Raw genomic sequence first — 22,841 nt, forward strand, 5'->3', positions numbered from 1 at the left:
AGTCTCTATTGCACTCCACACTGCCCTTTCCCACCTGGACAAAAGGAACACCTATGTGAGAATGCTATTCATCGACTACAGCTCAACGTTCAACACCATAGTGCCCTCAAAGCTCATCAATAAGCTAAGGACCCTGGGACTAAACACACAACAATTCATGGAATACATTTCAGCAACAAGAGTAAAGAAATGAGCAACTGATTCTTTTGAAAGACGAAGTCCAACATCGATCATGAGGGAAACTGGTTCCTCTGAGACGGTCACAGGGGCGATGTTTCGAACAAGAGAGACCTTTAAAAAAGATGGACATTTTCTCTAACACTAAACATACAAATATGTATTTTACACTTATTAGGAAGGTGAAATATTATAGTTAGTCGTTTTATTGTTTGATTATTCAATATTTAGAAAGCACATAAGTCATGTCAAGCCTTATTCATACAGTTTTGTTGAATAGGAAAAACATTATATAAAATATTTCATATTTTAATCATATTTGTACTGTGTACTTCAGCTTGTGTATTCAAAAGTGACTACACCTCAGCAATGTATAACTATTTTTACCAGAAAGGTGAGATTTTAATCTTTCTTGGAGTATGCAAAATTACTAGTTATTGTTTATGTCCCTGTCATGATAAATAAGTATTTTGGGGGATTACATAGATTACATTTTTTTAAATTACATTTAGTTACATTTAACAGTTTTTTTACGCAGAAATGAAAGGATAATGAGATCGTTTAGTGTTTGAATCTCATCACGGACAACCTTAGTATTTTAGCTAATTAGAAACTTTTCAACTACTTACTACTTTTTTGCTACATTGCAAATACTTAGCATGTTAGCTACCCCTAAACCTAACCTTAACCCTTTAACCTAACTCCTAACCCTAACCGATTTACGTACAGAACAATACGAAATGCTCTGAGACTAGGTTGTGTCCTGTCATGGGTTATGAGGTCATAAGTCTAGGTCTGGTGATCAGACAGCTGGTTGGTTTGATCTGCCCGGCAACAGTAAGTGGCTCTAAACCATGTAGGTCAAGGCCTTAGAACTGCATGGGCCAGCCATGTTGCCTTAATTAGACAGTCGCTAGACATGGAACAGGCAGCCTTAAACCCCTATAGGGGAACCCAGTCAGGGCACCACAGTCCCAATACAGAGACAGAGGATAAGGTCAGTAACAAAGACCTACTGTTGTGTCGGCTGACTGACTAATTGACTGCTCCGACTGTCAAACCCCTTGTCTAGAAACACTACTGGGAGGCGGTGACCAGTGAAGCTGTGTGACAGAGGGGTCTGGGGATGGAAAACATCAAAAGGAAACTCTATGGCGGGGCAAGGAGACTTTCTCCATGCGAAGTAAAGCCTGGAAGGCAATATTTCCGCAGTAGCCTATGTTATTCATAATGATATCGACAGAATAAAGCAACACAATTTGACAGTTTCCATGACAAAAATGTATTTAAAAATATCTTACCATGGAATCATTATTGGATACGGTGTTGCTTATTCTAAATGGATTTATAAGGAGTCCTCGTCCAATTGGACATATGCCTAATCCACCAACCTGGTCTCAGAGCATTTCGTATTATTCCATTTGTAAATCCGAGACACTCCATGTAGTATGATATGTTACGTTTCGTATGGTATGTAATAATTTCTGGATGTTCATCATCCATTTCGTTACAAATTACAATTTGTATGATATGTTACAAATTGCAATTCGTACAATATGTTATGAATTTACAAAATGTACAATATGTTACATATTTGCAAAACATATGTTAAGTTACAAATTAGAATTTGTTGTGGCTAATGTTGGCTAGGTGGCTAATGCTAATGTTAGCTAGCTGGCTAACGTTAGCTCTAGGGGTTAAGGTTAGGAGTTCGCTAACATGTTAAGGTTAGGTGAAGGGTTAGCTAACATGTTAGGGTTAGGGTTAATCCCCAAAAGTAATTATTTATCATGAGAGAGCCATGAACAATAACTAGTATTGCTGCATACTCACAGAAAGGTAAACATTTCACCTTTCTGGTAATTCAAAAAAGAAATTGCTAAAGTGTAGTCACTTTTGAGGACACAAGCTCAAGTACATAGTACAAATATAATAGAAATGTGAAAATATTAAATATATGATTATGTATTTCCAACTCTGTCACGACTTCCGCCGAAGTTGGCCCCTCTCCTTGTTCGGGCGGCGTTCTGCGGTCCACGTCGCCGACCTTCTATTGGTTTTGTCTTGTCTTCCATCACACCTGGTTCCAATTCCATCAATTACATGTTGTGTATTTAACCCTCTGTTCCCCCCATGTCATTGTCCGTAATTGTTTCTTGTAGTGCCTGTGTACGGTATGCTGGTTATTACCGGGTTTTGTTTGACCCATTCCATGTATTGTTCTGTTGACGGTGGTTTATGTTGATTTATCGACACCGTTGTAAATCAGTTTTCCCTCCTGCGCCTGACTTCTCTGCCGCCAGTACGCACCTCATTACAAACTCATACAAAACTGTATGAATAAGGCCTGAAATGACTGACATGCTTTCTAAATATAGTATCATCAATTTATAAAACGACTAACTATAAGGTTTCACCTTCCTCATAACTGTAAAATAGATATCTGTTTAGTGTTGGAGAAAATGTTCATTTTTTTCTAAAGATCTCTCTTGATCAAAACGTCTGCCCCATCACTGTTCACGTCTACGTCTCACAACGCTCCAGCTTGGCTTCCTGAACCACGGAGAGCCATTTGGATATACGGTGTCCACAGATCGATTTATAAGCGAACATGTCGGTCGGAACCAGTAACGACGCAGGTCCCCTAAACAGGGAACTGTACATCTAACAGGTCCTTTTATCTCATGTAACCATACCAAACATAACATACACTACGGAATTAAACGTACAGTGTTATGTCTAGTCTATGAGACCAGTCGGGGTGCGCACTAGAATACATCAATAATACAGTTGGCGACAACACTATTATTAAAATGTTATTATTAGGCTATTTTAATTTATTCTAAGTCAATACAAGTAACCATGCATTTCTGTAAGATATTATATCGCAGCATTCTCAGCTATTGGCTCTTGTCTTGCCCTTTTAAAGGCGGCCTGAAGGCGAAGGAGTCAAATTCCATCCCACGTAGGAAGCAGCAGGGCAGCTCCTCACGTTTCTCCCTTCTTCCAACACGACACATAACGGTCCGCATCAACAGGCAGAATAAGGGAGAGCTTTATTCCTCTTCGGTTGGATTAGAACGCTATTGACACATGCTACGGTATCCACTTTTATAATAATGGCGCATTTTCTAGAGTTGTATCGTTTTGAACGAGTTGTGTCCCATTTCATCTGAAATGAACCTTCTTTCTATGTTTGTCAAAGTGTATCTTGATGCAATAGAGTGAATTGACGCCCAAAGGAATCAGACAGAATGTGATATTTTAACGATTTTCGACACATAGCAGAACATTTGATTACGGACATGTAAGCATTTCACCGTAAGGTCTACTACACCTGTTTATATTCGGCGCATGTGACAAATACAAAATGGATTTGATTTGATATGAGGAACAAGCGAAGAGAGGGAGAATCGAACAGCCTGCTACTTTCCCCAGCGGAAATGAGCTCAGTCGGGGTTTTTCCATCTTTTAGAACATGACGGGTTTCAGCCACTACTTGCTGCCGGTGGAGCCCTGAAGGTTCTCATTCCACAACCAACATCTCTGCAGGGCTGATTCGGATGGAATGTCAAAGGAACTCAAATGAACTACATCAACACGGACCGCAGCGACACGCAACGTAATCAACACCACTGCGAAGGAGGCATGGAAGGTAACCAACCATAACAACCCAAATGAATTATTATCACCTTGCCAGGCTATTTATATAAGTTGTTTGGCATTAATACTATGTAGTTGTAGCTTCAAAAACATAGGCTACCATACGGACTGACTACGTGTAGACCACATTATACCAAATGCTACATGATAGGTCAATGGCTGTTTGCTCAGCAGTTATTTTGGTAACGACGTGACCTCATTGGAAGATGGTGTGTCTGAAACTTAACTGCTTCCTATTCATAGTGATCGATTGTTCTCGGTATTATGATATTGATATAAGGGATGGATGGATAGAGTGATGTGGTATTAGAGAGGCCCACAGTAGGAAACCTTTGTCAGACAGCTACGATGTCAGTGTTATGGGTTAGTATAAATGACCAGATCCACGTAGTGCTTAGGCTGTTATGTAGCTATTCACTCCAATGGGGAGTGATGACAGTGCACGATATGTATCAATAGTTCTGTTTCCATGACTCTTTATGTCTTTCATATCCTTGGTAGTTTTACATTACTTTACCCTCCCGGCTTTCCTAATAGATTAAATACATCTCGAGTGTTGCTCAATGGAGTGGTCTCGGTAGCCTATAATAAACCAATCATTTTCAATATTAATACAGGTCAGACCAAACTAAAACACTGTCTGTCTGTCTGTCTGTCTGTCTGTCTGTCTGTAAGGCTGTCTGTCTGTCTGTCTGTCTGTCTGTCTGTAAGGCTGTCTGTCTGTCTGTAAGGCTGTCTGTCTGTAAGGCTGTCTGTCTGTCTGTAAGGCTGTCTGTCTGTCTGTCTGTCTGTCTGTCTGTAAGGCTGTCTGTCTGTCTGTAAGGCTGTCTGTCTGTCTGTCTGTCTGTCTGTCTGTAAGGCTGTCTGTCTGTCTGTCTGTCTGTCTGTCTGTCTGTCTGTCTGTCTGTCTGTCTGTCTGTAAGGCTGTCTGTCTGTCTGTCTGTAAGGCTGTCTGTCTGTAAGGCTGTCTGTCTGTCTGTAAGGCTGTCTGTCTGTCTGTCTGTCTGTCTGTCTGTAAGGCTGTCTGTCTGTCTGTAAGGCTGTCTGTCTGTCTGTCTGTCTGTCTGTCTGTAAGGCTGTCTGTCTGTCTGTCTGTCTGTCTGTCTGTCTGTCTGTCTGTCTGTCTGTCTGTCTGTCTGTCTGTCTGTCTGTCTGTAAGGCTGTCTGTCTGTCTGTAAGGCTGTCTGTCTGTCTGTCTGTAAGGCTGTCTGTAAGGCTGTCTGTCTGTAAGGCTGTCTGTAAGGCTGTCTGTCTGTCTGTCTGTCTGTCTGTCTGTCTGTCTGTCTGTAAGGCTGTCTGTCTGTCTGTCTGTAAGGCTGTCTGTAAGTCTGTCTGTCTGTCTGTCTGTCTGTCTGTAAGGCTGTAAGGCTGTCTGTCTGTCTGTCTGTCTGTCTGTCTGTCTGTCTGTCTGTCTGTCTGTCTGTCTGTCTGTCTGTCTGTAAGGCTGTCTGTCTGTCTGTAAGGCTGTCTGTCTGTCTGTAAGGCTGTCTGTAAGGCTGTAAGGCTGTCTGTAAGGCTGGCTGTAAGGCTGTCTGTAAGGCTGTCTGTAAGGCTGTCTGTCTGTCTGTAAGGCTGTCTGTAAGGCTGTAAGGCTGTCTGTAAGGCTGGCTGTAAGGCTGTCTGTCTGTAAGGCTGTCTGTAAGGCTGTCTGTCTGTCTGTCTGTCTGTCTGAAGGCCTCTGGTTCATCTGATTTGCTTTAGTCTACTAGCCAACTATGTAGTGAGCTTTGTTGAAGCACACCATGGGGGTTACCAGAAAGAAGAACGAGAGAGAGGATGACAGAATGAAGAACAAGAGAGAGGATGACAGAATGAAGAACAAGAGAGAGGATGACAGAATGAAGAACGAGAGAGAGGATGACAGAATGAAGAACGAGAGAGAGGATGACAGAATGAAGAACAAGAGAGAGGATGACAGAATGAAGAACAAGAGAGAGGATGACAGAATGAAGAACGAGAGAGAGGATGACAGAATGAAGATGTCTCTGAACCGTTTAGATGTGAAAGATACAAATATAACGGGGACATCTTGGTAGAAAATTATCCCCACATTTCTTCAGTAAGAATGTTCTCAGGGAAAGCTGACCCTTTGCAGTCCCAGATCTCTGAAAGAACAGGAGGCTGAGAAGTACTTTTCAGATCAAATAGTATTCCTACCCCAGCAAGGCTGCCTTGGACCGCAAATCAAACAAATAGCTGTAACCGCAGATTTTTTACTTTGGGAAAAATACTTTGTGAAAGTGTTTCTGTTCTCTGATTCTATCATAGACGGTTGTGTATTTACAGTGCTTTCGGAAAGTATTCAGACCCCTTTACTTTTGACACATTTTGTTACGTTACAGCCTTATTCTAAAATGGATTTAAAAAACATAAGTATTCAGACCCTTTGCTATGAGACTCGAAATTCAGCTCAGGTGCATCCTGTTTCCATTGATCATTTCATTGATGTTTCTACAACTTGATTGAAGTCCACCTGTGGTAAATTCAATTGATTGGCACACACCTGTTTATATAAGGTCCCACAGCTGACAGTGCATGTCAGAGCAAAAACCACTTATTGAAATGTGATATTTCATTTCTCCATTTTAGAAATTTCTACAAACCAGTGTTTGCTTTGTCATAATAGAGTATTGCGTGTAGTTTGATGAGGGAAAAAAACAATTGACTAAATTTTAGAATAAGACTAACGTAACAAAATGTGTAAAAAGTCAAGGGTTCTGAATACTTTCAGAATGCACTGCATGTACTGTATGGAGTTACCTTAGCCTACATGGGGAAAACTAGATGGGAAACCACATGAGTAGCACTGGAAGCTATTGTATTTTGTATGGACCAGTAAGCAGCACATTAGTAGTGGATGTCACTCTGCTCAGAAAGGCTTGATGGGTCACCAGGTAACAGGAGGACTAGACCAGTGGAGTGGACATACCCTCAGGATAACCATATCACCATGGAGTGGTCATACCCTCAGGATAACCATATCACCATGGAGTGGACATACCCTCAGGATAACCATATCACCATGGAGTGGTCATACCCTCAGGATAACCATATCACCATGGAGTGGACATACCCTCAGGATAACCATATCACCATGGAGTGGACATACCCTCAGGATAACCATATCACCATGGAGTGGTCATACCCTCAGGATAACCATATCACCATGGAGTGGGCATACCCTCAGGATAACCATATCACCATGGAGTGGTCATACCCTCAGGATAACCATATCACCATGGAGTGGTCATACCCTCAGGATAACCATATCACCATGGAGTGGTCATACCCTCAGGATAACCATATCACCATGGAGTGGTCATACCCTCAGGATAACCATATCACCATGGAGTGGACATACCCTCAGGATAACCATATCACCATGGAGTGGTCATACCCTCAGGATAACCATATCACCATGGAGTGGTCATACCCTCAGGATAACCATATCACCATGGAGTGGTCATACCCTCAGGATAACCATATCACCATGGAGTGGTCATACCCTCAGGATAACCATATCACCATGGAGTGGACATACCCTCAGGATAACCATATCACCATGGAGTGGTCATACCCTCAGGATAACCATATCACCATGGAGTGGTCATACCCTCAGGATAACCATATCACCATGGAGTGGTCATACCCTCAGGATAACCATATCACCATGGAGTGGTCTCGGTAGCCTATAATAAGCCAATCATTTTCAATATTAATACAGGTCAGACCAAACTAAAACACTGTCTGTCTGTCTGTCTGTCTGTCTGTCTGTCTGTCTGTAAGGCTGTCTGTCTGTCTGTAAGGCTGTCTGTCTGTCTGTCTGTAAGGCTGTCTGTAAGGCTGTCTGTCTGTAAGGCTGTCTGTAAGGCTGTCTGTCTGTCTGTCTGTCTGTCTGTCTGTCTGTCTGTAAGGCTGTCTGTCTGTCTGTCTGTAAGGCTGTCTGTAAGTCTGTCTGTCTGTCTGTCTGTCTGTCTGTAAGGCTGTAAGGCTGTCTGTCTGTCTGTCTGTCTGTCTGTCTGTCTGTCTGTCTGTCTGTCTGTCTGTCTGTAAGGCTGTCTGTCTGTCTGTAAGGCTGTCTGTCTGTCTGTAAGGCTGTCTGTAAGGCTGTAAGGCTGTCTGTAAGGCTGGCTGTAAGGCTGTCTGTAAGGCTGTCTGTAAGGCTGTCTGTCTGTCTGTAAGGCTGTCTGTAAGGCTGTAAGGCTGTCTGTAAGGCTGGCTGTAAGGCTGTCTGTCTGTAAGGCTGTCTGTAAGGCTGTCTGTCTGTCTGTCTGTCTGTCTGAAGGCCTCTGGTTCATCTGATTTGCTTTAGTCTACTAGCCAACTATGTAGTGAGCTTTGTTGAAGCACACCATGGGGGTTACCAGAAAGAAGAACGAGAGAGAGGATGACAGAATGAAGAACAAGAGAGAGGATGACAGAATGAAGAACAAGAGAGAGGATGACAGAATGAAGAACGAGAGAGAGGATGACAGAATGAAGAACGAGAGAGAGGATGACAGAATGAAGAACAAGAGAGAGGATGACAGAATGAAGAACAAGAGAGAGGATGACAGAATGAAGAACGAGAGAGAGGATGACAGAATGAAGATGTCTCTGAACCGTTTAGATGTGAAAGATACAAATATAACGGGGACATCTTGGTAGAAAATTATCCCCACATTTCTTCAGTAAGAATGTTCTCAGGGAAAGCTGACCCTTTGCAGTCCCAGATCTCTGAAAGAACAGGAGGCTGAGAAGTACTTTTCAGATCAAATAGTATTCCTACCCCAGCAAGGCTGCCTTGGACCGCAAATCAAACAAATAGCTGTAACCGCAGATTTTTTACTTTGGGAAAAATACTTTGTGAAAGTGTTTCTGTTCTCTGATTCTATCATAGACGGTTGTGTATTTACAGTGCTTTCGGAAAGTATTCAGACCCCTTTACTTTTGACACATTTTGTTACGTTACAGCCTTATTCTAAAATGGATTTAAAAAACATAAGTATTCAGACCCTTTGCTATGAGACTCGAAATTCAGCTCAGGTGCATCCTGTTTCCATTGATCATTTCATTGATGTTTCTACAACTTGATTGAAGTCCACCTGTGGTAAATTCAATTGATTGGCACACACCTGTTTATATAAGGTCCCACAGCTGACAGTGCATGTCAGAGCAAAAACCACTTATTGAAATGTGATATTTCATTTCTCCATTTTAGAAATTTCTACAAACCAGTGTTTGCTTTGTCATAATAGAGTATTGCGTGTAGTTTGATGAGGGAAAAAAACAATTGACTAAATTTTAGAATAAGACTAACGTAACAAAATGTGTAAAAAGTCAAGGGTTCTGAATACTTTCAGAATGCACTGCATGTACTGTATGGAGTTACCTTAGCCTACATGGGGAAAACTAGATGGGAAACCACATGAGTAGCACTGGAAGCTATTGTATTTTGTATGGACCAGTAAGCAGCACATTAGTAGTGGATGTCACTCTGCTCAGAAAGGCTTGATGGGTCACCAGGTAACAGGAGGACTAGACCAGTGGAGTGGACATACCCTCAGGATAACCATATCACCATGGAGTGGTCATACCCTCAGGATAACCATATCACCATGGAGTGGACATACCCTCAGGATAACCATATCACCATGGAGTGGTCATACCCTCAGGATAACCATATCACCATGGAGTGGACATACCCTCAGGATAACCATATCACCATGGAGTGGACATACCCTCAGGATAACCATATCACCATGGAGTGGTCATACCCTCAGGATAACCATATCACCATGGAGTGGGCATACCCTCAGGATAACCATATCACCATGGAGTGGTCATACCCTCAGGATAACCATATCACCATGGAGTGGTCATACCCTCAGGATAACCATATCACCATGGAGTGGTCATACCCTCAGGATAACCATATCACCATGGAGTGGTCATACCCTCAGGATAACCATATCACCATGGAGTGGACATACCCTCAGGATAACCATATCACCATGGAGTGGTCATACCCTCAGGATAACCATATCACCATGGAGTGGTCATACCCTCAGGATAACCATATCACCATGGAGTGGTCATACCCTCAGGATAACCATATCACCATGGAGTGGTCATACCCTCAGGATAACCATATCACCATGGAGTGGACATACCCTCAGGATAACCATATCACCATGGAGTGGTCATACCCTCAGGATAACCATATCACCATGGAGTGGTCATACCCTCAGGATAACCATATCACCATGGAGTGGTCATACCCTCAGGATAACCATATCACCATGGAGTGGTCATACCCTCAGGATAACCATATCACCATGGAGTGGTCATACCCTCAGGATAACCATATCACCATGGAGTGGTCATACCCTCAGGATAACCATATCACCATGGAGTGGTCATACCCTCAGGATAACCATATCACCATGGAGTGGTCATACCCTCAGGATAACCATATCACCATGGAGTGGTCATACCCTCAGGATAACCATATCACCATGGAGTGGTCATACCCTCAGGATAACCATATCACCATGGAGTGGTCATACCCTCAGGATAACCATATCACCATGGAGTGGTCATACCCTCAGGATAACCATATCACCATGGAGTGGTCATACCCTCAGGATAACCATATCACCATGGAGTGGACATACCCTCAGGATAACCATATCACCATGGAGTGGTCATACCCTCAGGATAACCATATCACCATGGAGTGGTCATACCCTCAGGATAACCATATCACCATGGAGTGGTCATACCCTCAGGATAACCATATCACCACGGAGTGGGCATACCCTCAGGATAACCATATCACCACGGAGTGGGCATACCCTCAGGATAACCATATCACCACGGAGTGGTCATACCCTCAGGATAACCATATCACCACGGAGTGGTCATACCCTCAGGATAACCATATCACCATGGAGTGGGCATACCCTCAGGATAACCATATCACCATGGAGTGGGCATACCCTCAGGATAACCATATCACCATGGAGTGGTCATACCCTCAGGATAACCATATCACCATGGAGTGGTCATACCCTCAGGATAACCATATCACCATGGAGTGGTCATACCCTCAGGATAACCATATCACCATGGAGTGGTCATACCCTCAGGATAACCATATCACCATGGAGTGGTCATACCCTCAGGATAACCATATCACCATGGAGTGGTCATACCCTCAGGATAACCATATCACCATGGAGTGGTCATACCCTCAGGATAACCATATCACCACGGAGTGGACATACCCTCAGGATAACCATATCACCACGGAGTGGTCATACCCTCAGGATAACCATATCACCATGGAGTGGTCATACCCTCAGGATAACCATATCACCACGGAGTGGTCATACCCTCAGGATAACCATATCACCATGGAGTGGTCATACCCTCAGGATAACCATATCACCATGGAGTGGTCATACCCTCAGGATAACCATATCACCATGGAGTGGGCATACCCTCAGGATAACCATATCACCATGGAGTGGACATAACCATATCACCATGGAGTGGGCATACCCTCAGGATAACCATATCACCATGGAGTGGGCATACCCTCAGGATAACCATATCACCATGGAGTGGTCATACCCTCAGGATAACCATATCACCATGGAGTGGTCATACCCTCAGGATAACCATATCACCATGGAGTGGTCATACCCTCAGGATAACCATATCACCATGGAGTGGTCATACCCTCAGGATAACCATATCACCATGGAGTGGACATACCCTCAGGATAACCATATCACCATGGAGTGGTCATACCCTCAGGATAACCATATCACCATGGAGTGGTCATACCCTCAGGATAACCATATCACCATGGAGTGGTCATACCCTGAGTCTGGACAATAGCCATTCGACTATTCTGCTTCTGGTCTTGGTTAACTATTGTCCTTTTTAATATAAATAGAGGGAAGTCCCTATTCCGTCTATTGGAAAATGTCCTCAGCTACTTGTCAAAGAGCCGGTAACTTTTTTCTCATATATTGATATCAATCATGACTGTTTTGGACACTTTTAAGTATGTAAGAAATGTGTCTGTTGTTAACATGCACATTTAACAGTGAGGGACCTCTTTCACCCCCTCTTCTGACAGTGACACGCTGTTTCCCTGGTTTCTGTCTGTTGATCGTTACATTACTGCCCCTATGTGACAACGTGTACACAGCAGCAACCCACATGAGATAGTGTGTGCGTGTCAGCATGCATGTGTGTGTGAGTGTGTGCGTTTCTGTGTGTGTGTGTATCTGCACCAGGGTGTGTATCATTATTTTCAGCTGGTTTATGTGTCCCATGGGACAGTACAGGAAGTGTGTGTCTGGGACAACCCTACCTCGACTGCTGCTGTTAAATTTCATATGATGCAGTTTCAGGAACAGTTTCAGGAACAGTTTCAGGAACAGTTTCAGGAACAGTTTCTCAACAATCCTCACAGGCATAGCAATGTCTGTCCATTAGGATGTGACAGCTAAATGTAATTCCCTTCCACAAAAGCCCAGATTGAATGAGATTCAGAATAGAGCCCGAAATGATAAAAGCCAACATTAGGGGAAACAGCGCTACTGTTCACCCCAGCGCCTTTGTTAATGTTTTTGATTTGTTCATGAAATGGAGCAGAGGAGGAGAGGAGAAGAGAGGAGGAGAAGAGGGGAGAGGAGAGGAGGAGAAGAGGGGAGAGGAGAGGAGGAGAGGGGGAGAGGAGAGGAGAGGAGAGGAGAGGGGGAGAGGAGAGGGGGAGAGGAGAGGAGAGGAGAGGAGAGGAGAGGAGAGGAGATTGTCCGGCAGCATGGAAAGATATTCCGCTGTTCTATCACGCATGCGATGATTTCAGAGGGAATAAACTGTGTTTGTTTACAGTAGCTTCTTTGTTGTAATATTCCAAACAGATGCGGCAATTTCACCAATTAAGGATTCTAACTTGAGGTTATGTATTTCTTCCACTTCGTTTCGTCTCATTCACAGCACTCCAGTGGAGTTTTGACATTGCCACCCTAGTGTAATTTAGACAAATAAAAACTGTTATGTTGCTGACTGTTTAGAGTGATGAACACGTCTGGAGAGGCTGAAAGTTGACTTTCACTTCCTCTAATGTTCTGTGGAATCTGTGGTCAGTCAGAGTCGCTGTGGCAGATCCTAGCCTGTCTCTGGGAGAGATTAGCTCTGCAGCTCCACAAACATTTGTTTTTATGACATCCTCTGCATTCCTGTTCGCCTCCCTCAACCAATGGAAAGCTGTCTTTAACATCCTGAACTGAAGTGAGCCAATGGGAACTGTGTTTAACATGAGGGGGTCGCCGACAGACATGGAAGCTCTGCTTCTATCTCCTAAGACATGACAGACATGGAAGCTCTGCTTCTAGCTCCTAAGACATGACAGACATGGAAGCTCTGCTTCTAGCTCCTAAGACATGACAGACATGGAAGCTCTGCTACTAGCTCCTAAGACATGACAGACATGGAAGCTCTGCTACTAGCTCCTAAGACATGACAGACATGGAAGCTCTGCTTCTAGCTCCTAAGACATGACAGACATGGAAGCTCTGCTACTAGCTCCTAAGACATGACAGACATGGAAGCTCTGCTACTAGCTCCTAAGACATGACAGACATGGAAGCTCTGCTACTAGCTCCTAAGACATGACAGACATGGAAGCTCTGCTACTATCTCCTAAGACATGACAGACATGGAAGCTCTGCTACTATATCCTAAGACATGACAGACATGGAAGCTCTGCTACTATATCCTAAGACATGACAGACATGGAAGCTCTGCTACTATCTCCTAAGACATGACAGACATGGAAGCTCTGCTTCTAGCTCCTAAGACATGACAGACCTGGAAGCTCTGCTACTATCTCCTAAGACATGACAGACATGGAAGCTCTGCTACTATCTCCTAAGACATGACAGACATGGAAGCTCTGCTACTATATCCTAAGACATGACAGACATGGAAGCTCTGCTACTATATCCTAAGACATGACAGACATGGAAGCTCTGCTACTATCTCCTAAGACATGACAGACATGGAAGCTCTGCTTCTAGCTCCTAAGACATGACAGACATGGAAGCTTTTTGCTGGACCCCAGGAAGAGTTGCTGCTGCCTTGGCAGCAACTAATGTGGATCCATAATACATACAAATACAAATACTGGGGCCAAGCTTCCTGCCATCCAGGACCTATATACTAGGCAGTGTCAGAGGAAAGCCCGAAAAATTGTCAAAGATTCCAGTCACCCAAGTCATAGACTCTACTCTCTGCTACCGCAGGACCAAGCCTTAAGACTGCTGAACAATTAATGAAATTACTATTTACATTGACACCCCCCCCACCCATTTGTTTTTACACTGCTGCTACTCATTGTTTATTATCTATGCATTGTCACTTCACCTCTACCTAAATGTACAAATTACCTCCACTAACCTGTACCCCCACACATTGACTCGGTACCGGTACCCCCTGTATATAGCCTCGTTATTATTATTTTATTGTGTTACTTTATATAATTTTTTACTTTAGTTTTTTTGGTAAATATTTTTCTTAACATTTTCTTGAACTGCATTGTTGGTTAGAGCCTGTAAGGAAGCATTTCACTGTAAGGTCCACACCTGTTGGTTAAGGGCCTATCAGGAAGCATTTCACTGTAAGGTCCACACCTGTTGGTTAAGGGCCTATCAGGAAGCATTTCACTGTAAGGTCCACACCTGTTGGTTAAGGGCCTATCAGGAAGCATTTCACTGTAAGGTCTACACCTGTTGGTTAAGGGCCTGTAAGGAAGCATTTGACTGTAAGGTCCACACCTGTTGGTTAGAGCCTGTAAGGAAGCATTTGACTGTAAGGTCCACACCTGTTGGTTAAGGGCCTGTAAGGAAGCATTTCACTGTAAGGTCCACACCTGTTGGTTAGAGCCTGTAAGGAAGCATTTCACTGTAAGGTCCACACCTGTTGGTTAAGGGCCTGTAAGGAAGTATTTCACTGTAAGGTCTACACCTGTTGGTTAAGGGCCTGTAAGGAAGCATTTCACTGTAAGGTCCACACCTGTTGGTTAAGGGCCTATCAGGAAGCATTTCACTGTAAGGTCCACACCTGTTGGTTAAGGGCCTGTAAGGAAGTATTTCACTGTAAGGTCTACACCTGTTGGTTAGAGCCTGTAAGGAAGTATTTCACTGTAAGGTCTACACCTGTTGGTTAAGGGCCTGTAAGGAAGCATTTCACTGTAAGGTCCACACCTGTTGGTTAAGGGCCTGTAAGGAAGCATTTCACTGTAAGGTCCACACCTGTTGGTTAAGGGCCTATCAGGAAGCATTTCACTGTAAGGTCTACACCTGTTGGTTAGAGCCTGTAAGGAAGTATTTCACTGTAAGGTCTACACCTGTTGGTTAAGGGCCTGTAAGGAAGCATTTCACTGTAAGGTCCACACCTGTTGGTTAAGGGCCTATCAGGAAGCATTTCACTGTAAGGTCCACACCTGTTGGTTAAGGGCCTGTAAGGAAGTATTTCACTGTAAGGTCTACACCTGTTCTATTCGGCGCATGTGACAAAGTTTGATTTGATTTGCTACTCTGTTTATTATCTATCCTGAATGCCTAGTCACTTTTACCCCTACCTACAGTGGAAGTCGAAGAACACAATCCCAACCGTGAAGTACGGAGGTGGCAGCATCATGTGCTTTGCTGCAGGAGGGACTGGTGCACTTCACAAAATAGATGGCATCACGAGGAAGGAAAATTATGTGGATATATTGAAGCAACATCTCAAGACATCAGTCAGGAAGTTAAAGCTTGGTCGCAAATGGGTCTTCCAAATGGACAATGACCCTACGCATACTTCCAAAGTTCTGGCAAAATGGCTTAAGGACAACAAAGTCAAGGTATTGGAGTGGCCATCACAAAGCTCTGACCTCAATCCTATAGAAAATGTGTGGGCAGAACTGAAAAAGTGTGTGTGAGCAAGGAGGCCTACAAACCTGACTCAGCTACACCAGCTCTGACAGGAGGAATGGGCCAAAATTCACCCAACTTATGGTGGGAAGCTTGTGGAAGGCTACCCGAAAGATTTGACCCAAGTTAAACAATTTAAAGGCAATGCTACCAAATACTAATTGAGTGTATTTAAACTTCTGACTCACTGGGAATGTGATGAAAGAAATAAAAGCTGGAATAAATAATTCTCTCTACTATTATTCTGACATTTCACATTCTTAAAATATAGTGGTGATCCTAACTGACCTAAGACAGGGAATTTTTACTAGGATTAGATGTCAGGAATTGTGAAGAACTGAGTTTAAATGTATTTGGCAAAGGTGTATGTAAACTTCAGACTTCAACTGTACATACTATATTACCGTAATTACCTCAACTCCCTGGTACCTCTGCACATTGACTCAGTAATGGTCCCCCTTGTACAGCTGGTGCGTGATATCTAAGGAAGTCTCAAGGTTTTGCTCGCCTGAGGTAGAGTATCTCATGATAAGCTGTAGACCACACTGTCTACCTAGAGTTTTCATCTGTATTTTTCGTAGTTGTCTACATTCCACCACAGACCGATGCTGCCATTAAGATTGCACTCAATGAGCTATATAAGGCCATAAGCAAACAGGAAAACGCTCCTAGTGGTCGGGAACTTTAATGCAGGGAAACTTAAATCCATGCAAAGCTCTCCCTCGCCCTCCATTTGGCAAATCTGAACATAATACTATCCTCCTGATTCCTGCTTACAAGCAAAAATTAAAGCAGGAAGTACCAGTGACTCAGTCAATAAGAAAGTGGTCAGATGAAGCAGATGCTAAACTACAGGACTGTTTTGCTATCACAGTCTGGAAAATGTTCCGGGATTCTTCCGATGGCATTGAGGAGTACATCACATCAGTCACTGGCTTCATCAATGGGTGCATCGATGACGTCATCCCCACAGTGACTGTACGTTCATACCCCAACCAGAAGCCATGGATTACAGGCAACATCCGCACTGAGCTAAAGGGTAGAGCTGCTGCTTTCAACTGGACTCTAACCCGGAAGCTTATAAGAAATCCTGCTATGACCTCTGACGAACCATCAAACAAGCAAAGCATCAATACAAGACTAAGATCGAATCGTACTACACCGGCTCCGACGCTCGTCGGATGTGGCAGGTCTTGCAAACTATTACAGACTTATAAGGGAAGCACAGCCGAGAGCTGCCCAGTGACACGAGCCTACCGGGCGAGCTAAATTACTTCTATGCTTGCTTCGAGGCAAGTAGCTGAAACATGCATGAGAGCATCAGTTGTTCCGGTCGACTGTGTGATCACGCTCTCCGCAGCCGATGTGTTGACGCACGGCAAGCGGTACCGGAGCGCCAAGTCTAGGTCTAAGAGGCTTCTCAACAGCTTCTACCCCCAAGCCATAAGACTCCTGAACATCTAATCAAATGGCAACCAGACTATCTGCATTGCCCCCCCCCCCCCCCCCCCCCCCCTTATACGCTGCTGCTACTCTCTGTTATTATCTATGCACAGTCACTTTAATAACTCTACCTACATGTACATATTACCTCCATTACCTCGACACCGGTGCCCCCGCACCTTGACTCTGTACCGGTACCCTCTGTATATAGCCTCCACCTTGACTCTGTACCGGTACCCCCTGTATATAGCCTCCACATTGACTCTGTACCGGTACCCCCTGTATATAGCCTCCACATTGACTCTGTACCGGTACCCCCTGTATATAGCCTCCACATTGACTCTGTACCGGTACCCCCTGTATATAGCCTCCACATTGACTCTGTACCGGTACCCCCTGGATATAGCCTCCACATTGACTCTGTACCGGTACCCCCTGTATATAGCCTCCACATTGACTCTGTACCGGTACCCCCTGTATATAGCCTCCACATTGACTCTGTACCTGTACCCCCTGGATATAGCCTCCACATTGACTCTGTACCGGTACCCCCTGTATATAGCCTCCACATTGACTCTGTACCGGTACCCCCTGTATATAGCCTCCACATTGACTCTGTACCGGTACCCCCTGTATATAGCCTCCACATTGACTCTGTACCGGTACCCCCTGGATATAGCCTCCACATTGACTCTGTACCGGTACCCCCTGTATATAGCCTCCACATTGACTCTGTACCGGTGCCCCCTGTATATAGCCTCCACATTGACTCTGTACCTGTACCCCCTGGATATAGCCTCCACATTGACTGTGTACCTGTACCCCCTGTATATAGCCTCCACATTGACTCTGTACCGGTACCCCCTGTATATAGCCTCCACATTGACTCTGTACCGTAATACCCTGTATATAGCCTCCACATTGACTCTGTACCGGTACCCCCTGTATATAGCCTCCACATTGACTCTGTACCGTAACACCCTGTATATAGCCTCCACATTGACTCTGTACCTGTACCCCCTGTATATAGCCTCCACATTGACTCTGTACCGGTGCCCCCTGTATATAGCCTCCACATTGACTCTGTACCTGTACCCCCTGGATATAGCCTCCACATTGACTCTGTACCTGTACCCCCTGTATATAGCCTCCACATTGACTCTGTACCGGTACCCCCTGTATATAGCCTCCACATTGACTCTGTACCGGTACCCCCTGTATATAGCCTCCACATTGACTCTGTACCGGTACCCCCTGGATATAGCCTCCACATTGACTCTGTACCGGTACCCCCTGTATATAGCCTCCACATTGACTCTGTACCGGTACCCCCTGTATATAGCCTCCACATTGACTCTGTACCTGTACCCCCTGGATATAGCCTCCACATTGACTCTGTACCTGTACCCCCTGTATATAGCCTCCACATTGACTCTGTACCGGTACCCCCTGTATATAGCCTCCACATTGACTCTGTACCGTAATACCCTGTATATAGCCTCCACATTGACTCTGTACCGGTACCCCCTGTATATAGCCTACACATTGACTCTGTACCGTAATACCCTGTATATAGCCTCCACATTGACTCTGTACCGGTACCCCCTGTATATAGCCTACACATTGACTCTGTACCGGTACCCCCTGTATATAGCCTCCACATTGACTCTGTACCCGTACCCCCTGTATATAGCCTCCACATTGACTCTGTACAGTAACACCCTGTATATAGCCTACACATTGACTCTGTACCGGTACCCCCTGTATATAGCCTCCACATTGACTCTGTACCAGTACCCCCTGTATATAGCCTCCACCTTGACTCTGTACCGGTACCCCCTGTATATAGCCTCCACATTGACTCTGTACCGGTACCCCCTGTATATAGCCTCCACATTGACTCTGTACAGTAACACCCTGTATATAGCCTCCACACTGACTCTGTTTCGGTACCTCCTGTTTACAGCTTCGCTATTGTTATTTTACTACTGCACTTTAATTATTTTTTGACGTTTAAAAAAAAAACTGCATTGTTGGTTAAGCGCTTGTAAGTCAGCATTTCACTGTAAATTCTACACCTGTTGTATTCAGCATTTCACTGTAAATTCTACACCTGTTGTATTCAGCATTTCACTGTAAATTCTACACCTGTTGTATTCAGCATTTCACTGTAAATTCTACACCTGTTGTATTCAGCATTTCACTGTAAGGTCTACTACACCTGTTGTATTCAGCATTTCACTGTGAGGTCTACTACACCTGTTGTATTCAGCATTTCACTGTAAGGTCTACTACACCTGTTGTATTCAGCATTTCACTGTAAGGTCTACTACACCTGTTGTATTCAGCATTTCACTGTGAGGTCTACTACACCTGTTGTATTCAGCATTTCACTGTAAAGTCTACACCTGTTGTTTTCAGCCTTTAACTGTAAAGTCTACACCTGTTGTATTCAGCCTTTAACTGTAAAGTCTACACCTGTTGTTTTCGGCGCATGTGACAAATACAAGTATATTTTGATTTGACGGTCTCTGCTACCAGCCTGCCTGTCGTCTCTAGCCATCCACAGGGTCCTAAAGCCACCCCTGTAAAAGGCTAAACTGACTTTGGCTGGTAATGGGGATTGGAATGATTTTAGAAGCCTATTTTAAATTGTTGCTGTGGAAGTAGGGTATGGTGACTGGCATTTATTTATTTTTATTTTATCTTTATTTAACTAGGCAAGTCAGTTCAGAACAAATTCTTATTTACAATTAAAGAGCCATATTCTCAAACTGGGCAGTTTTATCTCCATCTCTTCATTCAAAGACTCAATCATGGACACTCTTACTGACAGTTGTGGCTGCTTTGTGTGATGTATTGTTGTCTCTACCTTCTTGCCCTTTGTGTTGTTGTCTGAGCCCAGTAATGGTTGTACCCTGTGCTGCTACCATGTTGTGTTGCTACCATGTTGTTGTCATGTTGTTGTGCTGCTACCATGTTGTGTTTCTACCATGTTGTTGTCATGTTGTGTTGCTGCCATGTTGTTGTCATGTTGTTGTCATGTTGTGCTGCTACCATGTTGTGTTGCTGCCATGTTGTTGTCATGTTGTTGTCATGTTGTGTTGCTACCATGTTGTGTTGCTGCCATGTTGTTGTCATGTTACCATGCTGTGTTGTCATGTGTTGCTGCCATGCTATGTTGTTGTCTTAGGTCTCTCTTTATGTGGTGTTGTGTTGTCTCTCTTGTGTTTTGTCCTATATTATAATGTAATTTATTTAACATTTTTAATCACAGCCCCCGTCATTTTAAATAAGAATTTGTTCTTAACTGACTTACCTAGTGAAACAAAGGTTCAATTCTGCCATACCCAATTGACGCCCCTTGTTCCTCTTGTGTCGAGACTCTGCTTTGCTTCGTTTCTTCCTGATTTCCTGCTGAACTATTTTAGCCTGCTGCTAACAGGAAGTTGTATAAACATAGTTTAAGTGCTGCAAGCAGCCACAGTGTGTATGTTATTCTGCCTCACAATGGAACTACTGAGGGGTGTTTCCTTCTCCTTCAGGAAGTCTTTCCTTTCTGTGTCCAAACATAGGAATATCTCCTATCATCCTCCTATCATCCTCCTATCATCCGCCTATCAGCCTCTTATCAGTTTCCTATCAACCTCCTATCAGTTGCCTATCAGCCTCCTATCAGCCTCCTATAAACCTCCTATCAACCTCCTATCAGTTTCCTATCAGCCTCCTATCAGCCTCCTATCAGCCTCCTATCAACCTCCTATCAACCTCCTATCAGTTTCCTATCAGCCTCCTATCAGCCTCCTATCAACCTCTTATCAGTTTCCTATCAGCCTCCTATCAACCTCCTATCAGTTTCCTATCAGCCTCCTATCATCCTCCTATTGCCACCTATCATCCTCCTATTGCCACCTATCATCCTCCTATCATCCTCCTATCATCCTCCTATCATCCTCCTATCATCCTCCTATCATCCTCCTATCAGCCTCCTATCAGCCTCCTATCAGCCTCCTATCAGCCTCCTATCAGCCTCCTATCAGCCTCCTATCAGCCTCCTATCAGCCTCCTATCAGCCTCCTATCAGCCTCCTATCAGCCTCCTATCAGCCTCCTATCAGCCTCTTATCATCCTCTTATCATCCTCTTATCATCCTCTTATCATCCTCCTATCAGCCAGCTATCAGACACCTGTCATCCAAAATTTGATTTGCTAAGTATCATATGGACTGACTGTACAACCTGGGAGTAACATTTAGTAACCCCCTCTACACAGGGCCTTTAGTAACCCCCTCTACACAGGGCCTTTAGTAACCCCCTCTACACAGGGCCTTTAGTAACCCCCTCTACACAGGGCCTTTAGTAACCCTCTCTACACAGGGCCTTTAGTCACCCCCTCTACACAGGGCCTTTAGTCACTCCCTCTACACAGGGCCTTTAGTCACCCCCTCTACACAGGGCCTTTAGTAACCCCCTCTACCCAGGGCCTTTAGTAACCCCCTCTACACAGGGCCTTTAGTAACCCCCTCTACACAGGGCCTTTAGTAACCCCCTCTACACAGGGCCTTTAGTAACCCCCTCTACACAGGGCCTTTAGTAACCCCCTCTACACAGGGCCTTTAGTAACCTCCTCTACACAGGGCCTTTAGTAACCGGTAGAGAGAGAGACGGTAGAGAGAGAGACGGTAGAGAGAGAGACGGAAGAGAGAGAGACGGAAGAGAGAGAGACGGAAGAGAGAGAGACGGAAGAGAGAGAGACGGAAGAGAGAGAGACGGAAGAGAGAGAGACGGAAGAGAGAGAGACGGTAGAGAGAGAGAGACGGTAGAGAGAGAGAGACGGTAGAGAGAGAGAGAGAGACGGTAGAGAGAGAGAGAGAGACGGTAGAGAGAGAGAGAGAGACGGTAGAGAGAGAGAGAGAGACGGTAGAGAGAGAGAGAGAGACGGTAGAGAGAGAGAGAGAGACGGTAGAGAGAGAGAGAGAGACGGAAGAGAGAGAGAGACGGTAGAGAGAGAGAGACGGTAGAGAGAGAGAGACGGTAGAGAGAGAGAGACGGTAGAGAGAGAGAGACGGTAGAGAGAGAGAGACGGTAGAGAGAGAGAGACGGTAGAGAGAGAGAGACGGTAGAGAGAGAGAGACGGTAGAGAGAGAGAGACGGTAGAGAGAGAGAGACGGTAGAGAGAGAGAGACGGTAGAGAGAGAGAGACGGTAGAGAGAGAGAGACGGAAGAGAGAGAGAGACGGAAGAGAGAGAGAGACGGAAGAGAGAGAGAGACGGAAGAGAGAGAGAGACGGAAGAGAGAGAGAGACGGAAGAGAGAGAGACGGAAGAGAGAGAGAGAGAGACGGAAGAGAGAGAGAGAGAGACGGAAGAGAGAGAGAGAGAGACGGAAGAGAGAGAGAGAGAGACGGTAGAGAGAGAGAGACGGAAGAGAGAGAGAGAGAGACGGAAGAGAGAGAGAGAGAGACGGAAGAGAGAGAGAGAGAGACGGAAGAGAGAGAGACGGAAGAGAGAGAGAGACGGAAGAGAGAGAGAGACGGAAGAGAGAGAGAGACGGAAGAGAGAGAGAGACGGAAGAGAGAGAGAGAC

The 22,841-nt window shown here is 44.5% G+C and overlaps 1 protein-coding gene across 5 annotated transcripts in view; it reads left to right on the forward strand.

Annotated features, from left to right (window-relative positions):
• The first annotated feature begins 2,701 nt into the window (after window positions 1-2,701).
• The window catches only part of disc1 (DISC1 scaffold protein), a 107,519-nt gene continuing 87,379 nt past the window's right edge, over window positions 2,702-22,841 (forward strand). For 2 of the 5 annotated variants that reach the window (XR_011676056.1, XM_071409290.1), the window contains exon 1: window positions 2,861-3,832. Coding sequence is in view for 4 of the 5 variants with exons in the window: in XM_071409290.1 (XP_071265391.1) it covers window positions 3,763-3,832 (70 nt within the window). In the remaining variant the exon portion in view is untranslated. The other 3 variants (XM_071409287.1, XM_071409289.1, XM_071409288.1) reach the window with 3 other exon arrangements.

The sequence above is a fragment of the Salvelinus alpinus genome, chromosome 7, assembly GCF_045679555.1.
Source record: "Salvelinus alpinus chromosome 7, SLU_Salpinus.1, whole genome shotgun sequence".
Lineage (NCBI taxonomy): Eukaryota > Metazoa > Chordata > Actinopteri > Salmoniformes > Salmonidae > Salvelinus > Salvelinus alpinus.